Source organism: Odontesthes bonariensis, chromosome 22 (assembly GCF_027942865.1).
Source record: "Odontesthes bonariensis isolate fOdoBon6 chromosome 22, fOdoBon6.hap1, whole genome shotgun sequence".
In the NCBI taxonomy this organism is placed as follows: domain Eukaryota; kingdom Metazoa; phylum Chordata; class Actinopteri; order Atheriniformes; family Atherinopsidae; genus Odontesthes; species Odontesthes bonariensis.
The window spans coordinates 26,880,854-26,893,425 of record NC_134527.1 but is presented as its reverse complement, the minus strand read 5'-3'; the positions used below and the strand labels follow the sequence as shown (position 1 = coordinate 26,893,425).

At 39.7% G+C, this 12,572-nt stretch overlaps 1 protein-coding gene across 1 annotated transcript in view; it reads right to left on the bottom strand.

Moving 5' to 3' along the window:
* Positions 1-12,156, bottom strand: part of eeig1b (estrogen-induced osteoclastogenesis regulator 1b) — a 45,074-nt gene extending 32,918 nt beyond the window's left edge. The window contains exon 1 of the mRNA XM_075455914.1: positions 11,937-12,156. Within this exon, the coding sequence (XP_075312029.1) occupies positions 11,937-12,082 (146 nt within the window). The 5' untranslated portion in view covers positions 12,083-12,156. The remainder of the gene's footprint in view (positions 1-11,936) is intronic.
* Between the last annotated feature and the right edge of the window lie 416 nt (positions 12,157-12,572).

Here is a 12,572-nt window from a genome sequence, read left to right as displayed (position 1 = left end):
AAGGTATGATACCGTGCATACCGCCCACCCCTACATATATGTACCTTTTGGACCCTCAAAACAAAAGGGTAAACAGTACACGCAGCCAGAGGCTTCTCATGAGCGGGGCAGGGCGTGGCCAGCAACACCTTATTTGCATAAAAGTGACAGAGCCCTTTAAACGGTTCAATATGGGAGAGACTGAAAATGGCAAGAATAGAGCTGGTGAAATCTCTTTATGTGAGAGTGATTTTGTGCAAAGAAATTCATGAACATGTTTTGTATAGCACATAGACCAATTCTAACTTGTTTAAATAGGTAAAATATGTCTCCTTTAACTATCTTTAAATGTTTGTTTAACACAACATTGTTTAAATATATATATATTTGGGCTGGGCGAGTTAACTTGCTATTATCGCGTTAACTCATTAATTATTTAACGCAGATAAATATTTTATTGCGCATTGTAACGATCTGATGAGAAGCGTGGACCTTGGAGCGGAGACAGAGAAATGGGTGACGTTGATGGTATTCCAAAATGTATCTTTATTTGAGGACAACTGAAGTTGGTAGGCAGCAAACTCGTAGGTGCGCTCAGGCACAGGGCAAAGGTAATCCAAATAAACACTTAAGGGTTCAAAAGCTATGGCGTAATCTAATACAATCCAAAAACATGAAACAAGACGTTTAACTCTGAAGACCAGAATAACACTGTTAATGCTAAACAATCTGGCAAATAAAAGGGGAAGCAAACCAAATATTTATAGAAGGAAGATAATTAACAAACAATAGAAAACTGGTGTGTCAAGGCAGCATGGCATCCCCTCCTCCTGCTGGTAGAAGGAAAAACCAGGAAAAGAAAAGAAACATTAAGCAGGCCCTGGAGTCGCAGCTGTGGCTGTGACACGCATTAATGAAGGTTTTTTTTTTTTTTGGGGGGGGGGGAGCTTGTGCCTTTAATGGATAGGAAAGTTCAGAGAGACAGGAAGCAGGGGGCAGAGAGAGGGGGAATGACACGCAGCACAGGGCCGTCTGATAAGGGACTCGAACCGGAGCCAGCTGCAGCGAGGACTATAGCCTCTCGGACATGGGGCGCCTGCTCAACCCACTACGCCACGGACCACCCGTTTTATCATTTATTTTATTATTCTTAAAGTCTGTTGCTCACAGGCTTTTATTTAGTAAAAGTCTGTTGCTGTCTGCTGCGTACCGGAAAAGAAAGTAATTGGCGGATCCACCAAACATGGAGAAGGGTACGGAACTTTTATTCGGCGATTTTCCTTTTAAAGTTCTTCCAGACGGCGGAGTTGACAGAACCAAAGTCATCTGTAAACTCTGCAAAGTTGAATTGTCTTATCACCGTAGTAGTTCCAGTCTAAAATATCACTTAAAGAGGCAAAACACACAACTGATACCAGCAAGTCATTCAAGGAAACAGACAGTGGAGCGAGGCTTCTACATAAAAATGCTGATGTTAAAAGTGTGTTTGCACAACAAATGTTATGGCACTTTCATTCATATGGCAGTACATTTAAAATAAAACTAAATACTAAAAGCTATACATTACTTTTGAATTCATTTTTGGATTTTGCGTACAAATGCGATTAATCGTGATTAATCAGGGAAATCATGTGATTAATTAGATTAAAAATTTTAATCGTTTCCCAGCCCTAACATATATATTTATATATAAGATATAATAATGAAAAATATCAGCCAAAGCTTGGAGGTGAAAACAGCCAACAAATGTACAAATAGTTCAAGATTGTTAATTTGGTGAAAGGTTCCACAGTGTGGACATGTGAAGGCCACACTAAGAAAATATCACACCACTGATGCAACACAATGAAAACCTATTGAAAGGTGTCTATGCTACAAGAGATTTATGAATGATATTATATACAGAGATGCAGTGGATGACTGGTATAATTAAAACTACTGAAACAAAATTTCTGAATATAAAGTGGCCTTTAGAAGTAGCCTTTGATTGTGTGCATGCAAAAATGTAGAACAGAACAGGAATGGGAACAGAGTGCAAAGCAGGGGTTTAACAATATATTTTAGTGCTGGGCGGTATGAACAAAAATACATATCACGGTATTTTTTCACGGTATCACGGTATATCACGGTATTTTTTTTTCATGCATAATTAGGTGTTCACAGCATTTTCTACAGATTGAGAGCAGAATTAAAAATAAAAATAAAAATTCTTCAAAATAATTCCTTTGTTAATAATTGGTCACACAGAACTTTATTGTATCAATATTCACATCTTCATTGTAAACAAATTAATAACATAGCTAATTACACTTGTCGGACTGTTCAGCTCTGTTTCAGACTGATACCTCCGGTTCAGGCTGGTGGAGACACACGTGGTGTGCACGGAGGGGAGGGGCTGTGTGTGTGTGTGAGTAGGCTATGCGAGAGAGACGCATGACTGACAGAGACAGAGGGAGAGCAAGGAAAGGAGATGCAGCTTAACGAATACGAGTATTTTTTAAATAGCGTTAAAAATAGACAGAAATAAACATGCGTGTTTAGAAGCGCAACACTGAAAAGGGTCCCGTCTCAAACAATGTCGCGCGACGCAGCGTTCCCCCGTTGTGTAATCAAATACACCAGTATGGCGGTATATTAAAAATTCATATCATAATGAAATTATAAACCGGTATTCGGTGTGAACCGGTATACCGCCCAGCACTAATATATTTTTTTTCTCTGTACATAAATACATGTGGCATTCAACACAAAATGGTCCCTCTTATGACAGGATATTTGACAGGTTCAAAATAAACATCTACAAAGTCCAACATAATCCACAATCACTCTTAGCAAGGTCTGTTACACAATCCATAACATAACTGGACAACTGTGGTACTCCACTTTGACATTTGTTAAGTGTCAGCAGTAATGATGGAGGGAGATGCATGTGAGCTAATGACAAAAAAAACAAAAAAAAAAACAATAAAATTGCACAGTAGATTCACACTAAATATAGAATCTTAACTGTAGATTATATAAATTGGCAGAAATGCAACATAGTATTAAAATTCAAACAATAAAAACCCAAAGTTCACCTTAAATTTAAGACTTTGCTCCAATAAGTACTGTACAGTGTAAATAATGATTGTGTGCAACTACTGTAGCATCTGATTCAGATAAGAATGCTGTTATTTTCACTACCTCTTTTACATATAATTTATGTAGATTGATAAACTGACAAATACTATTCTTTCATCAGCCAGCAGCAAAGGAAATGAGCAATTTTAGCAGCAGAAATAGAAGCCCGAAAAGAAAGAGACCACGTTAGAAATATAGTGATGATTACTTTCCGATGTTTCATTTAAATTTTCGCATTGGACTCTAAGCAAAAAACCCTATAGAGTATAAATTGATTGTCCTACATTTCATTACAGTGATTTTCTGTTGAGCTTTGCTTCTGCAAGATCTACAAGATCCAAACAGCACAACACTGTACTTGATTCCATCCCGCACTGAAGATGCTCCTGCTGCTCTACTAAACAAGCTGCTCACATCAGTGTTGATGCAACGTTCTTAATAAGCTGATGAGTAAGAAGTAAAAGGCTTTCCAAACTTAAACTACTGAAGTGTTATCAGGACACTAATACCCATGTTGTCTATGGAACTCACTAAGTTCTTCACACATAAGTCACAAACAGACTGTCAGCGGGCTGGGCTTAATTTTAATTGGTAAGCTAAGATGTTACCCGTCATTACCTAGCTCATGTCAAAGGAAACCTTACATTTCATGATATGAGAATCGTCCCTTATCTCATTTACATAACACATGTTTTGAGCTACTTTGCTGAGAACAGATAGACCCCTATACTTGTTCGGTGGAACATGATATCAAAATGCAGGTAGAGCAAACAACATTGAAATCTGTTCAGATAACCCTTATTGACCATTATCTGCAAGAATAAACAATAAACATATTCTGTCTCTGGTGAATACCTATACCCAACTTAAAATTCTCAAAAGTTGTAAATATATTTTAATTAGCATGCAAGCCTGTTTATTAAGCTGCTGAGAATACTGAAACTTTTCTTTTCAAGCCTGGAGCAAAACTAATGCACCAATACACACATACAGACATACATAACCATAATTTAGGAAATGTCCAATGTACTGTAAGAAAGAAAACTTGTATCTAGCAATTTGAACCTTAAAACTATTTGGAAAACAATTTACATGTTCATGCATATGATCATGTAATAATTCCATAACTGCCTGAATACTACTTTTTTGAGAAAATCCCAATTACTTTGAATAATGCTGATAATCCTTTACATCAACCTTGATATAAACTTACATAAATATATTACTATCTCTAAATTATTTTCTTTGTTTAAGTGGTTTCATTAAAGCAGAATGAAAAATTGGTGCCTCCAACTGCTTATCTGGGCGTGCTTAATGTTTAACATTTGAGTCACCACATTTCGATGGTTCATGGATACACAAAAATTATGGGTGCACAAACATTCCACACACGTGCTAAAAGTCAGTTTAGAATAATCAATTAACCTAACATGCATGTTTTTGCACGGTGGGAGGAAGCCAGAGTACCAAGAGAGAACCCACGCATGCAAACTCCACCAAGAAAGTCCTCAGTTGGGATTGCTGTGAGGAGAAAATACACCACCATGCTGTCATGAGTCTCCAGATTCAGGTCTTTTTACCTTTTTCTCATGTATGTGTTTGTATGGTCTCTCCCTGTTGAGTGCTGAGTGTGCATGTCGGTGCAGTGTGGGTGTGGGCGTAGCTGCTGCTCTGCTCTGCTCCTGCAGGTTCTCCCAGCACAGCTGTCTTTCATCAAGCTCATCGGCCTGGCAGCATATCTACTCATCTCCATTCAGTGCCAGATAATTGTAACTCATTCTGTGGTCCAACCGGTCATCTAAGTCTTTTAAGTTTCCTGTAACTCAAGCCTTGTCTCGAGCTAACCAAGTTTCTCGTCTTTCTTAAGAATCTCTTTTTTGCTGTGAACCTTGAAACCCTTGCTGCCAGCATCTGTAAATACCTACTGTCAATAAAGCCACACCTGCACTCGCCAACTCAGAGATCTACTTAGAAATAGTTACCGAGATCTCGGAACGTGGACATTAAACCCTTCCCGGAAAACCTTGCTTTCTGCCTACTCACCAACTCATCTCTGAACACTGCTCTCTGGATCGTCCTTCCCACCAAGAACTCAGTAACATTCATTGGTTTCATCCCTGAACTCATATCTTTGTTAATAGATCCGTTTGTTTTTTTTCTCCTGCCAGAATTCAGTGCAGCTAAACAAACGCTAACGTGAACAACCACAAGTGGAAGGACAGACCCACACAAAATAGTCACAGCTAGTGCAGTTCACTACCACACAAAAGTTACTCCCATCACCAGCTCGTAACATCCACAAGACTTCCCCACACTAAAAGTCACGTGTCACAAAAACACCATACATTCATCTCATTATCATATAGGGATCTTTGAAAGCTGTTGAACATGCATACAGTGGACATATCCACGCACAGCTGTAGCACGAAGTTACCACATTCTTGCTCATCTGGGGGACATCATCTACTAGCATTGAACACAAGCTCACCGGTAACAAACCGATTCCAGAGAGCTACAAGCTTGTGCTACATAACAGCTTTCCAAAAAGCCACACACACACAAGCTACCAAAAATTCAAGCACAGCACAGGCTACAAGACCCTCAATAGGTTGACAAAAACATTGTCACTGGATTAGCTCACCGACAACCTTCACGAACCTCAAACAAATACTCCAAAAGTTCAGTCTTCAGGTTAATACTTTTAAGACTTTCCCGTCTTCCCTGTTGTCTTTGGCATCTTTCTTCAAAACATTTTAGTTCAATTTACCATTGCTGTAACATTGTGGGAGCAACAATGACACCTCCTTACTAAAACTTTTCTACTTGCTTTCAAGCAATGTACTTACTAAGTACTTCAGTCAGTATGTTTAGGCATTTGTTTTTAACTACAGTAACTTTATTTGTACTATAAGTACTTTCTTCACCTGATTTTGAATTGGCTCTGTATGTATGAATTGGACAATTTTTTTATTTAATTAATTGGATTTGATTGGATTATGATTACAATAATTTGCACTCTAATTGGTTTTAGTTGGACTGTATCGTTGAACTACTGATGACATTTGTTGTGATTTGGTGCTATATGAATAAGCTGAATTGATTGAATTGAAGAGTGACCTTCAGATGAGTTAAGTCTACAGCTTCACGACATGCCTGGAGGAAGTTGTCCAAAAAAGGCAGACTGGTTCTGCAGCTTCTTCCCTTTCAGCCCAACCTGCCTGCCTTCACAAACACATCATGGTGTTGCAGGTTGCTACAAGCAGTGTTTTCTCATCCCATGAGGCAATACTTTACATAGCTGGTCTGGCTCAAGGCAACTTTTCTTAGTTCTCCTGACTTAATGTAACCAATACATGCTACTTAATTTCAAAGGACAATGCTTGCTTATTAAAAAAAATGATTATACGTACACAAATAAATGGGAATTGAAAAGCCTTAGCCAATACGTACAGAGAATATACAGCGTATAGATAGATAGATAGATAGATAGATAGATAGATAGATAGATAGATAGATAGATAGATAGATAGAAACTTTATTTATCCTGCAAGATAAATTGTTTTGTCACAGCAACAGGGAACAAGGTGGTCACAGTGCAAGGATAAATAAGCTAAATTAAAAAAATAACAAAGCAGAGATGAGCTGTTGTATAGGGAGATGGTGAAAGGCAGGAAAGTTTTTCTTAATCATCAATGTTCATTGTGACAGCGGAGCAGGATCGGTCTATTGGAAAAATAGCTTTGCTGTCTCTGCAGTGTTTCATGGAGGGAATGTAAAGGGTTGTCCATGATGGAGAGCAGTTTGGTCAGAGATATCCTATCCCTCACTGACTCAAATGTCTCCAGTTTCTGTTCGGTTATTTTGCCAGCTTTCTGGATCAGTTTGTTGATCCTGTTGGCATCTCTGGCAGTAATGCTGCTCATCCAGCAGACCACAGCACAGTAGATGGCACTCTGCTCATCTACTTCATGTAAATGGCATCCATATTGGTTCTCAAGTCCAGTTTGTTGTTCAGGTGCACACCTAGGTACTTTTAGGTCTTCACAAGTTCGACCACCTCACCCATGATGTTAATGGGCTTAGTCCGAGATTTGTCTCTCCTTGTGTCTAGCACCATCTACTTGGTTTTGGTGACATTTAGGAAAACAGATGATTCCTGCAGGACCACCCCACAAAGCTACCCACCAGTTGCCTGCACTCTGACTCCTGTTCCTTTCTGATTCACCTTACCACTGCAGAGTCATCAAAGAACTTCTGCAAACTGCAACATCTGAAAGTCAGAGGAGTGAATAGGAACTAAGACAGTACAGTCCCCTGTGGTGCTCCTATGTTACTAACCACCACATCAGACAGGGTATTCCCCAGCCGAACAACCTGAGGTCTGAGACAGTGGACACGCTGACATCGATCCCGAGCAGCTTCTCACTCAACAGAACAGGTTGAATGGTATTGAAAGCACTGGAAAATTTAAAAAAAACGGGAGGCTCTATTTTTATGTTGCCCGTAGTTTTTTATTTTGCCTTTAATTTGCAAGGCTCAAAGCCTGATAAAGCTTTGTCTTGTGTCCGTGTGGAACTATGGAGCACTGTATAAAATCAGCACAGCTCATCTCAGGTTATATATATGAGTGTTTTTCATGTGTTCAGGTTAGAATCACCCTCTTGACAAACTCAGACTGGAGCCTTTCCCAGCTGTCATTGGACGAGAAGACAGGTCGTTAGTCCATCACAGGGCCACTCAGAGACAAACCAGAAAAAAGAACCATGCACACTCGCTCCTAGTGACAATTTAGAATCACCAATCAACCTAAAATGCATGTTTTTGGATGGTGGGAGTGCCCAGAGAAAACCCTCGCATACACAGGGAGAACACAAACTCCACACAGAAAGGCGCCAACCACCACACCATCGTGCTCTCCCTCATATGTACACAACAGCTTTGTTAAAGGGCATAATACAAAGTCTTTCAGCATGAAAGCACATATTTTTATGTGTGACAGCGTCCTCTATCATAACTAAATCTCTGCCATTTGTAACAAACCAAACTGTGTAAAAATCAGAGTTATGATTATTGCAGTTGGGCATATACACCTTCCTCAGTTGAAATAAATGCAATGGGGGGCATTGGGGACCCATCCAAGATGGCGGCCGCGCTGATATGTCAGCTCCAATGGGCAGCGTCAGTCTATGAGGCATCTATGTATATTATGTCTATGTAAAACAACACAGACATAAAGATCTTTCTTTATATGTCTATGTGTAACACGCTCTAGTGGTGTGCTTCCTCAAAAACGGCCCGTGTGGAATAATGATCCCTGAGCTGAGCAATTAGCATAATGTGCGTCATAGGAATTTAACTAAGCTTCAAGGCATTGCCTTGAGAATTTTTTTTGTAATCGAGTAACTCGATTACAAAAAGGAATCGGGTTTCAGCCCTATTAGCCCTATTGCTCGTCTCGCCCTGGATTTCCTAGCTTCGCATTCTCCTGTGGATTCCAAGACACCTGCCTGCTCTCTACCTACCTGCTCGCCCCACCGTTGACTCAGTTTGTTCTATACCCCAGCCAGCATCCTCCCCTCTACTCTGGAACTCTACCTGGACTCATTAATGAAAGACCCACATCTTCACCTGGATAAATTACTCTCTCCGATTCTCACTAACCATCTCCCTCTCCTCTCAGAGCCACCTGTTCCTCTGGATCCACTCACCTATCTTTAAATAAACCTCGTCTTTTACTCAAATCCCCCAGTGTCAGCGTCTGCTCTTGGGTCCTATTTGTGAGTCAGTTAGGCTTTAGCCGTGACAACACTTCCCTTTTCAAGACCAATACCACAACCACTTCTGAGCGGCTTCAGAGTTCTCCTCAATTCAAATGCCAAACAAAACCACTACAAAGTTATAGGCATAGACTGTGTAAAATAAGATACTTATAAAATGTATGTGTATAATAGCTTAACATGAAGACTGGAAGCTGAAGCAAACAGTTATCATGAGTCTGTTCAAAGCACAAAGGTTTGTGTGGATAGGGCTGAGCATAAATAACATTCCTGATCTATTAGAGATGAAACAGCTGTGCATCCTGAGCCCTTGTTTGAGGAACTGGGTGGATCGATAAACTGTCATAACAAAAAATTATAACAACTGCCCCTGACTTAATTCCTTCTCACTAGGTTTGCCAAACGTCCCTTGAGGGGCGGTCGGCAACCCTACTTCTTACACACTTATGTTTAGGATCAACAGGATAACTGATTTCTAACAATATGGTGCATTGTAGTATGAAAGAAAAAAGTGTAAACGGTTTTGCTTACAACATAAACGTAACCTATCACTATCCCACACGATACTCACACTGAGCCACAAACTAGTCTAAAGATGAGCCAGTAAAATGTACTGTGCATTCTGAGGGTATGTGACTTAAGCTTTCTCTGATAAAGTAAATGCTACAATAGTTACAGTTACATTTTCACACTTAGTTATATCAATATAAGTTCAGTTTTACTTTTCCAAGTAAAGGAAAACTTTAAAGTATTTTGAAAAATTTCACAAAAAAAATGGAACAATAGCTTGGTTTCTCGTGACGTAACAGTGCTGCATCACGAACGCGCGAAATTCAGATGGATGTCAGGAAGTGAAGTCTGCCCATAGAACTGCTGTGTAAAAAAAAAAAAAATCAAGATGCCCGTGTTTTATGCCGTTTACGGCTGCTCCAACCGTTCTACCCGTGAAAAAGAAAAAAGTTTTTTTAGAATACCAAAGGTACACAAAGGTGAGAAATGTAAAAAGCTAACAGAACAAAGCCGTAAAAATTGGATTTCAAACCTACGTCTGCAGTCGGGAGGAGCAGAGTCTGTTTACTCTCGTGTCTGCAGCGACCACTTCATCAGAGGTATGTTAGCTAACTGCTAACTTTGTTTTTGTGGCTGTGTTTATATAGCATTGGGGTGTTGTTAAATACTCATTTACTTAGTAATGATTATTAAGTTTCCGGTAGTCTAATATGGTCTTGTCGTAAACATCCTAGCCTACATAAATTACTAACCCTGCCATGCAATTACAATGAGCTGCAATGACATCCCCATCCTCCTTCGCAATTATCCAAGTCTTCAGCGGGGTTTCGTTTACTCTCTGAGAGTGGTTTACCTTGAAACATAAACGACTGTCAGGCTAACGTCGTCGTTAAGATGCGTTGCTATGGTTACATTACATGTATAGCCGGGTTACTGCTTGCATCTTAACACATAAAATAATATAACAACAATATAACTCACCCTGGCGAAGACCAAACAATATCCGTCGTGGAGCCGTTTAGTACCAAGGTTGTGGACCCATCCGCTTACAAAAAAATTGTACGCCTCCATACTTTTGTAGGCCTTCATTTGTTGTTTTGTGTAGTGTGATGTTTGAAGGACCAGATAGTTGGTTATGTCCACAGCCTCGATGGTCGGCAAATCCTTATATTCTCCAGAAAATTCACTCATCTTCATGAGGTACGGGTCCCGCCCAACATATTTACTAACTAATTGTTTGTATCGTATTCTAGAAACTGGCTCTAAATCTCTACAATACGGACTCCCTGGAACGGTTTCCTCCATTGACGTAGTCGCCATATTTACTTCCTGACAACCATCTGAAAACCGCGCCCCCTTACAACCACGTGACTGAAACCAAGATCCTTGCTTAATCAGACAAACAGTTCCAGTGACTTTACATTAGGGCAGGGCATTACGGGGTGTTGAAGTGAAACTCCAACTTGGGAAGTCTGTTACAGAAAACCTAACCAACGTTTACCTCAATGACAGTTACGATACTAATATCAGATCATGAGGTTCCCTTTATTTGTTAACATGAGGATGACAAAACTATGTCATATAATTGATGTTTTTATTGGGTGTTGCCCTCCAGAGACTGCTCAGGACTGCTATGCCACTGGATAGTAAAGCAGCTAATGTATGTGCTGTTTTTGTCTCTCTTTTTTCCACTTGGCATTCAGAATTGATGGAGGACAGGTTTATGCCACTGCCCCCTTTAATCTTACCTACCTCTTGGAGACTTTACACATTTGCTCTGATCGTTGTTCTGTTCAGCTCAACTTTACAAAACTGAACCATTTCCAAATCTCTCAGTGTATTATTTTGTAACTGTTTCTTCAAGATTAGCTCATCTTGTTGAGCACTCTTCCTTTGTAATGGTTAATTAGCAGCCTCTGAAAATTATCAATCAAATTTACAGAGATAAAGTTTCTTAAAATCTAGTATGAATTAAGGATATATTTGGAAGGACTAGCTACAGATATACTGTGACTTCTGACCATCTTTCTTTGGTCTTATTTTATAAGCTCTAGTTACTGCTGGAACTATGCATGTGTGTCAACCAACTTGTAATTCAGTGGAGGCTCAAGTTAATTATTTAACACTGCTTGTGCTAGTTATGTTGGCAACCAAACAAATATCTTGACTTTGTCAACAACTTTACCAGGAGGCCCTTCAGCAAACCACCTTACCCTCCTCATATTCCCACAGAGCATGCAGAAGATGAACAGCCAGAGGGTGTGTTAATACTGGGTAAATCCCACTGTGAATGAAGGGCATGGTGGAGCTAGAGAAACTACACAAAGGCAACTCTTTGTGAGGGTGAAATAACAAGTGGTGTGCCAAAGGTTGAACTGTTAAACATACTAGTTATACAGCTGTCACTATCCTGCACACTCAAACAGTCAAATGTCAGCTGTTTAAATGCAGTGAGGTTACATTTCATATCAGTGGAGGAAACGTCAGTCTCAACACACTGCTTGCGATAGGAGTTTCGGTGGGTAACAATAAGGAAGTTGTTCTACATACCTGGATGATAAGGTTGCAAAGTCCCCACCGTCAATCAGCCGGATTTTGCAGAAAAGCACTCCATTGACAAAAGGCACTGCTGTAAGCTCCTCCAATGTGAAATGCACTTGAAATTTGAACTTCTTCTTTTTCATTAAGAAGGACATTGTGCTGAGCTGCTGGAGCGTGCTGGTGATGTAATGAACACCAATAAACGCAGACAGAAAAATATGAAAATAGATTAACTGTGTTTGGCTCTAAATAGGAGAGTGGAAATCCTGCTTTTCTTCAAAGTTAATCATTTCTGAAGTGTTGTCTGGACCTACAAAGGGAAAAAAAAGACGCATTAGTTGACGTTCTACAACAGACAAACTACTTTTCATTTGCAACTGCTTGTTAATATTTTTTCAGTAGTGATGAAAACTGTGGTGCATTTGAACTATTCCTTCCCCACACTGCAGACACATGACAGCACCCCTTATTTGTTAGTTACTACAGTCGGGAATGATGAATATGTACTTTCAATTAGTTTAACACAAAATCTTTAAAAAAAAAAATACACGAGACTTTTAGCCTTTTCTCAAACAGTATCACATTTTCACAGAGCACGCAGCTGCCACGCAAACATCGAAACTAAAGCGGTTCGAGTAACAGTCT